This window comes from Pecten maximus, chromosome 6 (genome assembly GCF_902652985.1).
Source record: "Pecten maximus chromosome 6, xPecMax1.1, whole genome shotgun sequence".
In the NCBI taxonomy this organism is placed as follows: Eukaryota; Metazoa; Mollusca; class Bivalvia; order Pectinida; family Pectinidae; genus Pecten; species Pecten maximus.
Window position 1 is genome coordinate 9,205,478 of NC_047020.1, and position 16,176 is coordinate 9,221,653.

The window sequence follows — 16,176 nt, forward strand, 5'->3', positions numbered from 1 at the left end:
AAAACATATTTTTGTATAATAGCTTTATTTAAAGTTAGATAGGTAGGCTGATATATCGATTTTACCAAGTATATCCCAGTGCCCAGATGATGTAGAAAGTAACTACATTTTACTTCAAAAATATGTGAAAGCAATTTCAACCATACATATTGAATACCCGATAAGAAATCACGGAATGTGATGATGCACTAGAGAGGGTTTTAGTTATTTATCCACATCGAATATGTCCTAGCATGCACCAATTGATAACCTTGAGGGTGCAAATATCGTAAACATGTTTTTAAAGTGGGAAACTGTGTCATCAAGGCGTTCATCCGATTTTACCCGGAAGTATATCACGCCATCTGTCAGGACAGTTGTCAATGGTATAAAACGAGGAGGCGTTTCAACAACTTAATGGTAGTGTTTATCTAAATCACTGTCAAACATCCCCATGTATAATTAGTCAAGTAGTCAGCGATATTGAAGATTTGATAAAAAAAGTCTTATACATGTTAAAGCTGAATGGTGTAATTGTAGTTTCATCAACCCTCAGTATTCAATCTCTGACAATTGAAACTGTCCATTTAACGTATTGCCTACTGAAGATATTTTCGGAAATATTGAAACACAAATGTTATTGATTTGTTTCTTGACCTCGTTTGGTTGTCTTGGTTTCAATATTATATGTAAGTGTTGCTTTTATCTATCAATAATATATTCGGGATTCTAATAATCGCCTTCATATGTGGGTGGTTCCTAATTATCTTTTGTTTCGTTATGTTTTTCTCTAAGTTACTTGAATTCGGCTTCTTTCATAGTCCATTATGCATGCAGCAGAATAGCTTGTTTTACTACATTAGCATACATGAATTGAATGGTGACAGTAAAATTCTGTTTGAGGTTTTCCATAAAGAAATATAACATGTACAACATTATCCAATCGTTGAGTTCTGAGTTATAGTTGTGGTCACGTTATAAAACCAAGGAAGTGGTATAATTGCTGAAAATAGAATAAGTCGTTGAGGCTGGAACATTATAGCTTGGCATCAATCGACATTAACTTATACCGACCGAGCGATTCGTCTGCTGAATCAGTTCATCAAAGAAACACATTTCAACAATCTTGGACACGGGTCTAGTTACTATTGGCAGGTAAGCTTTCGAAAATTGATTTCTTACGAATAAATCTACGGTTAGCTTCTGCACTTAAGACCGTGTCACATGAAACTGTTTCAGAGTAGTCTTGAGCAGGGAAACACATTAGCAAAGGAAAACGTGTAAAATAGTGGTTTTGGAGTTAGGAGATCTACCGTTACAACCAGTTTCCATCGATTCTTATTTTTATTCTCTACCTTTGTGTTCTGATGACCAGAGTTTTCCTGTGTATATGGGTAAAATTGACAGATGTTTCCGCTTCACAAGTAATTAACATCTAAAAGAATGCGTTCAATTTCACCTTACACAAATATTACTGTTACAGTGACTGTTAATCCGGTCCAGCTAATACGTCATCAAAGACAATATAACTATATATTAGGACTGTAAAATGACACATAAGTATATTTATGTAGGATTTAAGTAATTATTCGGTGTCTTCGCTGTCTACCTTCAATATCCACATTGTCAACGCCTCGTTGTCTTCGCTGTCTATCCTCAATATCCACATTGCATACACCTCGTTGTCTTCGCTGTCTATCCTCAATATCCACATTGCATACACCTCGTTGTCTTCGCTGTCTATCCTCAATATCCACATTGCATACACCTCGTTGTCTTCGCTGTCTATCCTCAATATCCACATTGCCTACACCTCATTTTCTTCGTTTTCTATCCTCCAATATCCACATTGCCTGCACCTCATTCTCTTCGCTGTCTATCCTCAATATCCACATTGCATACACCTCGTTGTCTTCGCTGTCTAACTCCAATATTCACATTGCCTGCACCCCATTCTCTTCGCTGTCTATCCTCCAATATCCACATTGCCTGCATCCCATTCTCTTCGCTGTCTACCTCGAATATCCACATTGCCTACACCTCGTTGTCGTCCCTATCTTATCCAAAAACCTTTAACGCTCATTTACAACGTGCATCATTAGATTGAATACTATATAGGTGTGTACAGGTGATGTGTATATCTGGAGTAGATAGGGGAGACAACAACGTGTATATAGGTGATGTGCATATCTGGGGGTAGACAGAGAAAACAACGAGTTGTGTACAGGTGATGTGAATATAAGGGGTAGATAGTGAAGACAACGAGATGTGTACAGGTAATGTAAATATAAGGGGTAGATAGGGAAGACAACGAGATGTGTACAGGTAATGTAAATATAAGGGGTAGATGGGGAAGACAACGAGGTGTTACAGGTAATGTAAATATAAGGGGTAGATAGGGAAGACAACGAGGTGTTACAGGTAATGTAAATATAAGGGGTAGATGGGGAAGACAACGAGGTGTTACAGGTAATGTAAATATAAGGGGTAGATAGGGAAGACAACGAGGTGTTACAGGTAATGTAAATATAAGGGGTAGATAGGGAAGACAACGAGGTGTTACAGGTAATGTAAATATAAGGGGTAGATGGGGAAGACAACGAGGTGTTATAGGTAATGTAAATATAAGGGGTAGATAGTGAAGACAACGAGATGTGTACAGGTGATGTGAATATTGGGGGAAGATAGGGAAGATAACGAGATGTTAACAGGTGATGTGAATATTGGGGTAGATAGTGAAGACAATGAGGTGTGTACAGGTGATGTGAATAGTGCTGGTAGATAGTGAAGACAACGAGATGTGTACAGGTGATGTAAATATAAGGGGTAGATAGTGAAGACAACGAGATGTGTACAGGTAATGTGAATATTGGGGTAGATAGTGAAGACAACGAGTTGTGTACAGGTGATGTGAATATTGGGGTAGATAGTGAAGACAACGAGATGTGTACAGGTGATGTGAATATTGGGGTAGATAGTGAAGACAACGAGATGTGTACAGGTGATGTGAATATTGGGGTAGATAGTGAAGACAACGAGATGTGTACAGGTGATGTGAATATTGGGGTAGATAGTGAAGACAACGAGATGTGTTCAGGTGATGTGAATATTGGGGTAGATAGTGAAGACAACAAGATGTGTACAGGTGGTGTGAATATCAGGGGTAGATAAGGAAGACAGCGAGATGTGAATATTGGGGGAAGATAGGGAAGACAACAAGATGTGTACAGGTGATGTGAATATTGGGGGAAGATAGTGAAGACAACGAGATGTGTACAGGTGATGTGAATATTGGGGTAGATAGTGAAGACAACGAGATGTGTACAGGTGATGTGAATATTAAGGGTAGATAAGGAAGACAACGAGTTGTGTACAGGTGATGTGAATATTGGGGTAGATAGTGAAGACAACGAGATGTGTACAGGTCATGTGAATATTAAGGGTAGATAAGGAAGACAACGAGTTGTGTACAGGTGATGTGAATATTGGAGTAGATAGTGAAGACAACGAGATGTGTACAGGTGATGTGAATATTGGGGTAGATAGTGAAGACAACGAGTTGTGTACAGGTGATGTGAATATTGGGGTAGATAGTGAAGACAACGAGATGTTAACAGGTGATGTGAATATTGGGGTAGATAGTGAAGACAATGAGGTGTGTACAGGTGATGTGAATAGTGCTGGTAGATAGTGAAGACAACGAGATGTGTACAGGTGATGTAAATATAAGGGGTAGATAGTGAAGACAACGAGATGTGTACAGGTAATGTGAATATTGGGGTAGATAGTGAAGACAACGAGTTGTGTACAGGTGATGTGAATATTGGGGTAGATAGTGAAGACAACGAGATGTGTACAGGTGATGTGAATATTGGGGTAGATAGTGAAGACAACGAGATGTGTACAGGTGATGTGAATATTGGGGTAGATAGTGAAGACAACGAGATGTGTTCAGGTGATGTGAATATTGGGGTAGATAGTGAAGACAACAAGATGTGTACAGGTGGTGTGAATATCAGGGGTAGATAAGGAAGACAGCGAGATGTGAATATTGGGGGAAGATAGGGAAGACAACAAGATGTGTACAGGTGATGTGAATATTGGGGGAAGATAGTGAAGACAACGAGATGTGTACAGGTGATGTGAATATTGGGGTAGATAGTGAAGACAACGAGATGTGTACAGGTGATGTGAATATTAAGGGTAGATAAGGAAGACAACGAGTTGTGTACAGGTGATGTGAATATTGGGGTAGATAGTGAAGACAACGAGATGTGTACAGGTCATGTGAATATTAAGGGTAGATAAGGAAGACAACGAGTTGTGTACAGGTGATGTGAATATTGGGGTAGATAGTGAAGACAACGAGATGTGTACAGGTGATGTGAATATTGGGGTAGATAGTGAAGACAACGAGTTGTGTACAGGTGATGTGAATATTGGGGTAGATAGTGAAGACAACGAGATGTGTACAGGTGATGTGAATATTAAGGGTAGATAAGGAAGACAACGAGTTGTGTACAGGTAATGTGAATATTAAGGGTAGATAGCGAAATGTAAATTAAAACAATATATCTTTGTTTTTTCTTTACAAAACAATTGATAGTGACGCATATAACGTACTGATAGCATGGTATTTTGAGACATGATGTACATTTATAATATTGATCTTTTCACGAACGAAGTTTCGGAGAATAGATATATGATTGCATGGCTTCTCAAATTCATTAGCACATGTCGTTTCGATCAAAAAGATAAAATCCAGAGAATGTGTCCTGCTTATTCTTGAATTAAAACTGTAAATATTATTGCAAACTCTACTCTTTTTCTGTTAAAATTGTCCTTTAACGCTTGAAAATATTTTGGGCAGCAGTCTAAATACGTCAATGCCTGCTTTCTAGTCAGTGATTTAGTTATCGCGTGTGATATAACTGTGATGTTCCCTGTCCTTTCTCACTGTTAAACCTAAACAAAGTTACTGTATTGTTGGGACTGAACAAAATTTATTTTGAAATTTACATGTTTTTCTTTTATTTAATTGTTTTCCAATGGTATTCAAAAGCCCATAACACAACATCTTTTTGAACAATCACGAAATTCGAGTCCAACGAATGTCGACGTCCCCAATGACTGTTTTACAACACATACTGAAAAGTTAAGTTGTCTCCCGACGAAACGTGCTGACACAAAAACCGGCAATGTCGGAATTTATTACGTTGTTGAAGATATATAAATTAATCAGTAATCTATACCCTCTGTATTCCACTTCTGACAAACATGTCCATAATGCCGTTACTGAGTTTTCCATTATCATAAATATGACTCTCGGAATAATAAAAAGATAAAGACAATTGTTATGAGCACGGAGGTAATGGTCAATATCGTTCCTTGTTTCGAACGTATTGCTACTACTTGAATTTAACGCAGTAGATACATGGTAAAGGGTGTCGAGTAGTCGACATATTCTTGCGTAATGAATGCCTCCTCTTTGTTCCGCGAATCAGGTATCAATGGATTTCAAAAAAACAAAAACAGTTTACATTTCAAACAGGGACTTTCTCGTACGCCTGTGAAATTACTACATTTGTAAATCGCACCTGTTTAAATACCACTGGTTCTAGCAGCCACATAACAGTAGGAGTCATGTAGAAGAACAGGTAAACGACAGTACAGTATTGTTAAAATAATAGCGACGAAGGAAACTCTAAGCATTACCCACTACACACTGGTTTGTGTGACGGTCTGCGAACCTTAAGAAATCTGCCGAAAATAAGTAGCATCATCTACGGTAGATGCTGCAATGAATCAGAGGAGCAGAAGCCATGCTATCTTACATACAGGGTCGTTATTGAACGTCACTTTCAACGGGTTCAAAGTAAAAGGAGAACGAAACACAAATATATGCAAACAAGCCTACACTTGCAAGGGTAGGTATATAAAAATGACTCCTTTTCTGAAGTGAAGTCGGAATCACTGCAAAGAGGTATCGATAGAGTCAGCAAGTAACCCAACAACAGGATAAACGATCGGCAAAGTGGAATATGGTAGCAAGGTCTTTTATATCCCCTTGTTACAGATAGCTAGCCGAACAACAGTCGCCATTTTAAAGTAAAATATGAGTTAGAATTATCACATACAAATGATTGTGTATAAAGCACAGAGGAAGTTGATAAAGAATGTGTAATTTTAGTACATGATACTTGATACACTTTTACGATATTGATCGAGCACAACTCTGGTGAATATATATGTCATCGTACGAACTACGTTTCAAAGGAACCATAATTCAAATCAAAATCGATTAAACGAGGGTAAAATATAAACAAACATTTGCATAAATTCGCACATGTGTGTCTTTTTGTACAATCCTTTGAGATGTCGAGGAGTTGAACTCTACTCGTGGACATTGTCTCCAAGGTTACCAAAGTGGTAGACTGTTAGTCCCCGAGGTTTGTCGTTGATCATGATTTGTTGGTCAATTCTAAATCCCCGATGTTTGCCGTTACCCTGTTGGTGGACTTTAAATCCCCAAGGTTTGCCGTTACCCTGCAGGTAGACTTCAAATATCCAAGGTTTGTCGTTATCCTGCTTGTAGACTTTCATTCCCCAATGTTTGTCGTTACCCTGCTGGTAGACTTTAATTTCTCAAGGTTTGTCGTTATCCTGCTTCCAAGTATTCTTATTTCACATACTACTCCTCTATTGTATGATTAGTCATCATCAACCAAAATCAATTAATAAGCCTGTGATGTTCAGAAGTAAGACTTCAGGTTGTTACTAAAACAGAAAGTTCACAGTCTCTGTAACATTATGGTCACAATCATCACACATATCAATAGTAAACCGTCTCTATTGATAGCCTTGTAAATTAATATTGAAGACGGCTGATATAGAATAGTATGCAGCGCTTTTGACTTTGAGTACATGGTTGAGAATACAATACGCTCGTATGATTCAATAGAAGTATGGTTTCATTTAAATACGACATGTTGGCGATACATTTCAAATAAGGAGCATGTTATTATGTTTCATTACGTTCGTCTTAAGCATTAATTCTGTTCAATATGTTAAGCCTACATATAAAAGCAAGTCATTCCGCCATAAGATGAGCACAATTTGTCAAGGAGAATGCCAACGGTCTGCAGAAGATGTATTTCATACATTCCACATATAAAAATCGCACCTATATTGGTTTAATTCACCTTCATATATATTGAGTAGGTTACAGGATTGAAAATTCAAATAACGTGATAGAAGAAAAATGTTTATTTTTGGTCAAAATATCTTAAACGTTCACGCCATATCAATAAAACTGGTACCCTGAATAAATGTCATCACTGATAAATCAATGACATGTTAAACAGCTTTTCCTAATCTGCGATAAAGCATGGATAGAAGTAATCTAAATCAAAATCATTATCGTTACAGTTAAAAGGCCCTTCAAAGCGAAGTGATAAATTCAGGTTAAGCGTTGGATATCTGATTATATTATTATATTAAAAGATTTTCTGTCTTACAACAATCAATGAACAAGTTACGCACTTACATGTTTAATACTAAATATCGCCTGGCATGTTTGACCTATTACACCTGCAGTAACTTTGTGTTTGATTTGCATCCGTCCGGCGTATCTAGCCTGCTGAGGTATATCCTATAATATAATGTAACACGATCTATGTAAAAAAAGACTATATACGGTCACAAATCCATCAATAAAGTGACAGGTGGCTGGAGTCTAGGATAGAAAATTACAAGGAAGTATCAATAGTCAATTAAAGGCATGGACATGTATCCGTGTTTGTCTATAGGAATCAATTATCCCCATTAGTCAGACCGGATTTAAATCTGTTCTTGCTTATCATACAAAGTTCAAGTTGAAGTCCAACTATATATACTTGGTTGAAAACCTATGCATGTGGAAATATGGCGATTAGTAACTTGTAAATTGCTCACAATTTGGGCGACCAAAGGAACTAAGCTGATCTAAAGCTTGATGATGTCTGATTCAGGAACACGATTGCTCTCGGTATTAACGTAGTTCTTGTAAGATTGACAATAATTAACTTTAACGGTGATTTAATTCCATCCACAGTAGCGTCAATATATAGGTGTCGTTAGGTGGTAGTTGCTAACATTGGCTAAATCTTTAAACAAAGGACTACAGTCACACAGATATTGGTGAGTGCATGATTTGCTCGGTTCTCTATGGTGACCATGTCATTTTTATAAGACTTCCAATAAGTTCTCGTATAAACTTGAGCGGTTCAGATTTCTAATGGATTTCGTGCTCCAAGATTAACTGACATGCATGAAACCCTCAAATTCAAAATTCATTTGAATAAGTTACGTGATTCAGAATATACACATGTGCGTGATGTTCCTTTCGTATCCAATATTGAAAACAATGATATATATTGATTGTCGGGTTTTTAGCACCTTTCCCATTTTCTTCTTTCGCTTACTAGTCATCAACTATTTCTGCCGAGTACCAAAAGGACGAGACGAGATGAAGTGTAATTAATAGTTTTGTTCCAATTTATCAAACCTTAAATTAGTATTGAAGTGTGTTGATATCGTATATGTCTGTATACATGTACAATATTAGACTAGAGAAGAATCAAGATGTCTGATTTCTACAACATCATTTGTGGAATGAGTTTAGACACTAGTACATCTTCTATATCACTCTAGAAGGGGTGCTGCTAATGTTGTAATCTATATCGCTCCAAAGACAATGTTAAAGGGGAATAACTATCTAACTGATTCGTGAGCTCAATAGTTTAGTACATGTTTGTTCTACTTGACGTGTTATTTTGCCTCTAAAGATTGATACATGTTATTACTGGCACTTATTTAATACCTTGATTCAGCGTCTTTGCAACGTTTGGAATATTGCCATTATCTTGTATTTTTGATGCAGCGATGTTTAATTTCAAAGCAGTCCCTTACAATTTTAAATGTCAACAAAAAGCGACGGCTAACAAGTACAATGTGTCTACTTACCCGCTCACAAGCAGCTAATAAGCGCTAGCGTCATATAACATTTCCTCGCAAAAAAAAAAAAAAAAAAATGGAAAGGAAATTGTTTTGTTTCCTAACTTGATATCGCATTTTATACTCCTTTCTATCTTATATATTACTGTAAATAATATATCTGTTTCTATCGTCATTTCATTGGAGAATAGCTGTGATTATTTTTCTTTCCATGGACTGACAGTAATGCTACGTATTTGTTATATGATGAGGAAGAACATCGCAATCTGTTTAGAAGAGAACAACTGATTTGAGTGGTTATGAAGATGTCTGTGATTCCGTAATCATTGATGAACATGTATACATTTTCGCTTTACAAAACTTATCACGTAAAAACACTCTCAACTATTTCAACGATATGATCCAGCCAGTGAATATGTATATGTATGTCTCTGAAACTGCGATTTACCAGTGTTACATAGCTATTGACACTACAAACTAAAAAATGATAATCACAGATGTATAAAATAACTTGAGGACGTCGTTGACTTCCAGGAAATAGTCCATGGTATATATCCCTGTCATATTAACAAATTCAAGGTTAATTGGGCGATCGGCTCATCGCGCACATTGTGGGCAATATGACAATTTGTATAATCACTTACTAGTCTTAAACTAATTCGCGTATAAGGAAATAAAATGTTAACATGCCAAGCCGGGACAGATTATTCGAGTAGTTTATAATGTATACACATGATTCCTTGAAATAACTATGCTTATTAGCTTTGATATCTTGAGGGTCTCTTTGATATTTGTTTGCAGGTTTCCATTCCGCAGTAGCGTCAATGGCTTTCGTGTATATCGTAGCTGCTAAAATAGTGTTTATGCAAAAAACATGTTTATTGCATTTTTGCCAGTGAGATATAGAAATGCATTAAACTAATAAAACTTATATTTTCACTGCAGTGAAGATTTTGCAAAGTTGCATGTATATCATAATGTGTGAAAGATTATTTGTCTTATTCAACATAGGCTATCAAATGTGTTTAAATCACTAAAAGTCAACCTTTTAATCCATAATTGTTGCCGACAATTTCGGAAATCGGCGACATATAATATTTACCAGAATAACAGTCAAATGACCATGTTGCATTTGAAACTCGTTATGCAAATATTAGTGTTTGTAACTTGTGTCCTTCCAAAGATTATTTCATAGAGAATGGATTTCAAACTAATCTGCGATTTTTTATTTGTCGTGCGATTTTTTTTTGAAATTTTCAAATTCAAATTTCAGTTGGCAGTTCATAAGCTGGTGAACTCGCAACTGAATTGGTAGGGTTATATAGTGGCAGTGCCATACAATGATAAATATATACTGATGAGCGTGCAGGAAGGTCAACTGTATTCATTCATTCATTCATTCATTCGAAGTAGTCTCCTGTCATCACAAAGCGAATATTAACAGTGTGTATCAACACACTGTCAGCTGACTCAACAGGGATGTGATATTTCTAGGAATAGTCCGTACAACCAGGAAAAAACCCCACTTCTAACAGTTATAAAAAGGCACCCAAAAACAAAATCGAAAGGAAATTAAAAAAATAGCCCTGCAACCATATCCATAACATGATTATTCTGTATCGTGTTATATAACGTTGTAAACTGTCGCTTCGTTTTAATCGACATTTATTAGACAACAGCTGTGTATGATCCAGTGACTACTTATGACAAGAATTATCGAGAAGTTTATGATTTAATAACTACAAGTAAATATATTCATTTATTAAACTACATATCGAGGAACATAGGAACGGAAAAATCCATCAAAGATATGAATACTACAGAAGCTTCAGCACGTCATCCCGCCAATGTTGACGAATGGAACGAGGAGATATTTAAACGTTTACTACCAGACTCTGTCATACTCATGATCTACCTTGTGGTAGGTGTCCTTGGGAACTCGGTAGTGTTATGCATTTACATATTCCGCTTTAAAGGAAACAAACAAGACCGGTTCTTTATTACAGCTCTTGCGTTTGTTGATCTGATGACTACTGTTACTGGAACGGCAAGCAGCTTTAGTGTCAATATGCTTCCCGTCAAGTTTGAGAGTGGAATAGCCTGTAAGGTGATCCATTTTGTTCCAATGACATTATCAACGGCGTCTGCCTCGTTGTTGCTGGTAATAGCTGTTAATAGATATTTGAAAATATGTAAACCTTTCAGAAAGCAAATAACTTTATACTGGAAAAAGTTTACACTGATAATAATCAGCGGTTCATCAGTGCTGCTATCGTTACCTTGCTTCCTGTTCTACGGACCTAAGGAGATCGTGGAGGAAAAGACAAATATAACTGGGACTCGATGTACAAATATTCGAGGACCATGGTCACACATAGAGCCTCTTGTGTTCAAATCAGTCATGTTTGTAGTGGCTGTTGCGATTCTATTCTCCCTTGTCATATTGTATATTCTCATAGGAAAGCAAGTTTTTAAACACAGGAACTTCAACAAAAAACTCAGCGTCCATCAAGGATTAAATTTCTCCCAGGTTACAAATTCTTCTGTGCCCCCTTCTTTGTCGACTGCAATCACGCACACTACTGCTTCTTTTGAATCAATCTCTCTGCCAACAGAGACCGCTGACCATGGTACAAATCGACATTGTGCCCAGCGGGATGTCGGTCAGAGACTCGAGGTACGTTTGACACTCATATTTATGTTGATATCATTAGTTTTTATAATTTGCTATGCTCCAAAAATAACTTTGATGGTGTACGAATCTCGAAACGAGAGTTTTTGGATCGAACTGGATTTAGCCGAAATGGGAGGATACAGATTCCTGTATACTCTGATCTACATCAATAACATCGTTAACCCGGTCATCTACGGCTTCTTCGACAGACGCTTTAGGCAGGAAGTGACGTCAACATTCTGTTGATGTATTCCAAATGGTTCCAAATGTTATTATGTTGATTCACGCATAATTCTAATCCACTATTATGTATAGGTTCACGAATTGACTTTCTATTTTGGAGGCATTTAAAAAGACATTTTGTTTCGGAATATATATAGGGAAAGCAAACCTTACATGTTGGAATAAATTGAAGATTTCATCCAGTAAACTCTTTCATAAATCGAAACATCAACAGAGAGAAACATCAACAAACACCGAGTTTTGTGTCCCATTTTAACGTATTGATAAGAGTAGATAGTCCCATGTCCCATTTTACCGTATTGATGAGAGCAGATAGTCCCTTGTCCCATTTTACCGTGTTGATGAGAGCAGATAGTCCCATGTCCCATTTTACCGTATTGATGAGAGCAGATAGTCCCATGTCCCATTTTACCGTGTTGATGAGAGCAGATAGTCCCATGTCCCATTTGACCGTGTTGATGAGAGCAGATCGTCCCATGTCCCATTTTACCGTGTTGATGAGAGCAGATAGTCCCATGTCCCATTTGACCGTGTTGATGAGAGCAGATAGTCCCATGTCCCATTTTACCATATTGAAGCGAGCAGATAGTCCCATGTCCCATTTGACCGTGTTGATGCGAGCAGATAGTCCCATGCCCCATTTTACCGTATTGATGAGAGCAGATAGTCCCATGTCCCATTTGACCGTATTGATGAGAGCAGATAGTCCCATGTCCAATTTAAGTGTATTGATGAGAGCAGATAGTCCCATGTCCCATTTTACCGTATTGATGCGAGCAGATAGTCCCATGTCCCATTTTACCTATTGATTGGAGTAGATTCCTTTGGTAAATGTGTCTGTAACAGGTGATTGAGCCAATACCATTATTTCTACTATCCCTCCTGTCCAATATTGATCATCTGTTGAATATAACACGTATCTGTAACTTTCATTGTAAAAAAATATATCAGCTATGATAGTAAAGATACTTATAATCATGATCGTGTATAAGACGTAGCATTGCTTATTCAAACTTGTACCTTAGCTTTTCTTTCCCTAAGGACTTTTCTTTGATTTCGTAGTTTTGTTAAATTTGCATGCGGTTGAAACAATGCTATATTTACCAATTGGTAACCCTTTCGTATTTCGTATGTATATTGTTTATATTTGATCATAATAAATCTGCGTTTTTGTTACGTGTATCTTCCTTAGAAGGTATAGTGTTGTCTACTGAAACTCATTGGTATTAAACACCCCCAATTGTCGAGATACCCCATAACAATACTACTATCTATCTCATTACTTATCGACTCGATTCAATGATGTATTCGTTTTTATTTTACCGCTTTTTAACCAGCGTATCTATACAAGGAGGGTTTTGTTGGTTTTCTGTTGATTAAATTTTATAATTTCATTAGTAGGATGGATACATCATATTCAGATACATTCTGTACATATTGTAATTAGATTTCCAGATGCAGGGTGTTAAGAATATCGAAAAAAATCACTAATGCTATTTTGGAGACTTATTCCATTGAAATTATTTCTATTTTTGATATAACTAATGCTATATTTTCTTCTACTTAGTAACCGATATTGCTTTTTTTAGCAATAGTATCATTACTTTAGTATTAAAATATGGAACATAACATCACATCTTTCTGCCAGGTCTAACCGGGATATCTTCAGAAGAAGACTTACATAGGCTTAGCCTGTTGTCTCATTCCTTTGACAATACTGTATATTATATATGTATTGTTAATAAAATATTTTGAAATCGAAAAAAGATATGGATTCCCTTTGCCATACGTAGGTAGACATGTTTGATACTGCTTATATGCCTAGTGAATTTGAGATTGTTAACCGAATTTGACCTAGATACGTCAGGCGGTTGTCGTCGATATGAATCCGAAGACACTAACGCCACCAGAACACGTTGTCTTATCATATCACTAATCTCCACGTGAATCCATATTTTTGTTCATATTTTGCCATCTTTAAATAAAATTTGAATTTGACTTATCGTTATAATGTCGGTAATCTATGTTTTATGTTGAGAGACAATAAAGTCATCCTGAAAGGTATTCGTTACCAGAAATATGTTCAATCTATTTCTGCACATTATGAGCTATAATGTATGCTTCCAAGTGTGGATATAACTGACTTTTAACTTGAGGAAGCCATGAACATCCAGGAAATTATCCGGAGTTCAATGTTTGACATAATCAGAGATTGAACGAAAACCATCTGTGCATAGAATGATACAGTAATATGATAAACAAATAGTCTAACAAACCGTAAATCGATTAAAGTTGAATATAGATTATATTACTGTATCACTGTGTTATCATATACATAAATGGGGCTAGGTAGATATATACACAGGGGCCAGGGACGGGATATGTATACTTGGGATACTGCTGAAAGATGGATTGAGAAAGATACAGACGATTCACCAGTGGATGTATGAGAGGGATTAGAAACCGTACATGTACAAACAAAACATCTAAATAATCATCTCATAATATGTACTGAAGGAAGACACAACATAGAGATCTCTACCACAATAGGTGGATGATATTTGACTCCCAATCGTTAATTAATCATTATAATAAACTTTAAATGCATTTTATATGGTTGACACGGTGATTTTTGACCGATATTGCTGTTTATTCATGTGATTTATGGTGCTTTGATCGGCTGACACGTGAAGGCCACTTCACGCGGTCATTGATCTCATAAAACACAGACATTAGCTTGATTGATAAAACACAGACAGTAGCATGCACTTGTTCTTGTGATCATTAATATTTTCTTTTTCTTTTCTGTTTTATAGATTTCTGTCAAACTAATGATTTGAAAATAATGAACTTCACAATTATTTGTGATGATTTGTATCAAATTATATTATTTCCACATATTTCTGAAATTGTAAGTTTTGTAAATTAATCAGCGACATTTCACTACAGGCCATCTCCTTACGTCCCAACTGATAAAGCGACCAGGACAGAACACATGGGGATGAAATCATCCTCGGAATAGAGTTTTGACTGTCGGGGATAGCCAATGGCCTATTGCCGCCATACTGAGCATCGGAGCTATTTTGTTGCAACCCTTCCTGCAAAGCGATGCGTGCGACATCAACTTTTGGGGAATGCATTTTGTATTTCGAACACATATTAACTGATTGCCTGCAGCTGATCTACTAACGAGGGGATGTCCCGCCCGCCACTCCTGTTACAGCTCGTATTTAAGTCTGTGAACATGTACCGCTAAATTACGGTATTTACAGACGTGTCACCTCTACTTACTATCGTACGTTCAGTTGTGACTTACATCATAGTAAGGGAAATCGAAGCAGACTGCAGATAACCTGTCGTCAGGTTCAGTTCAAGTTCAAGGACAGATATGAAACCCCACGTTACTCCATTCATCAAGACATAACAACTAAAAAGTGAGAAAAAGGTATGAATGGTATGAAATTTATGCATAATTAGACTTCAGGTTGTTAAAAAAAACAAGATAAAAAAGAAAGTATATTGACTGATCCAAGCCCACATATGTTACAAGGAACGGTAAGATTCTATGTGCAAGTATTGTACAATTGATGTGTTTTAAGTGACATCTCATAGGATTAAGCTAGAACACAAGTAAATACTGGTATATTATTGGACCAATCCTGTTTAGAGAGATTTATTTTGTTAAATAGTTTTTCACAACACTCAATGCTATGCTGAAAATGACGAAACGATGCTGTGCATATATAGAACTAAGCCTGGACAAGAAATCGCGTCACCGTAAAATATCATTCCGGTCGATGTGCAAACACACACTTGAAATCGATGGAGAGGGATATGAGATAAGGGATGAAGTAATGCTATAATATACATACATGTACGCATAGAATGTGAATAGGAATTGAACTCTCATCGAAAAGTTTCATATTCCTGAATGACTCAACTGTATTTGTGAATACCTTTTAGAGAGACGTCGGATCTGGAGGTTCGTTGGAGAAATACGTACTGGCGTGCATTAGAATTGTAGGATGATAAATCACTAATAATAATCATCACAACACAGAAAGTGGTAGACTTTCAAAAGTACGTCTTCACAGACTGTTGTCAAAAGATGTTAAATAAGGCCTCGTATAGGAAGCACCTATTTTTGTGAGCCTTGGCGAGTTTTATCAAATGAAATATGACATAAACCAATTTCAGATACTTTTTTTCGACTCTTGTCATAAAACTAACATTGTGATTAGGTTTTTTTTCGACAAAATCAAACGGTGGCAGCCATTATGTTTCGC

The 16,176-nt window shown here is 36.7% G+C and overlaps 1 protein-coding gene across 1 annotated transcript; it reads left to right on the plus strand.

Moving 5' to 3' along the window:
* Positions 1-10,783: 10,783 nt before the first annotated feature.
* LOC117329987 (orexin receptor type 2-like) lies at positions 10,784-11,893 on the plus strand. Its single transcript, XM_033888220.1, has one exon. The coding sequence runs from the start codon at positions 10,784-10,786 to the stop codon at positions 11,891-11,893; it is 1,110 nt and encodes a 369-aa protein (XP_033744111.1).
* The last annotated feature ends 4,283 nt before the right edge of the window (positions 11,894-16,176 follow it).

What these genes read in the sequence shown, in the direction of transcription:
- LOC117329987 (XM_033888220.1), top strand. Translation starts at nt 10,784, where the DNA reads ATGAATACTACAGAAGCTTCAGCACGTCATCCCGCCAATGTTGACGAA.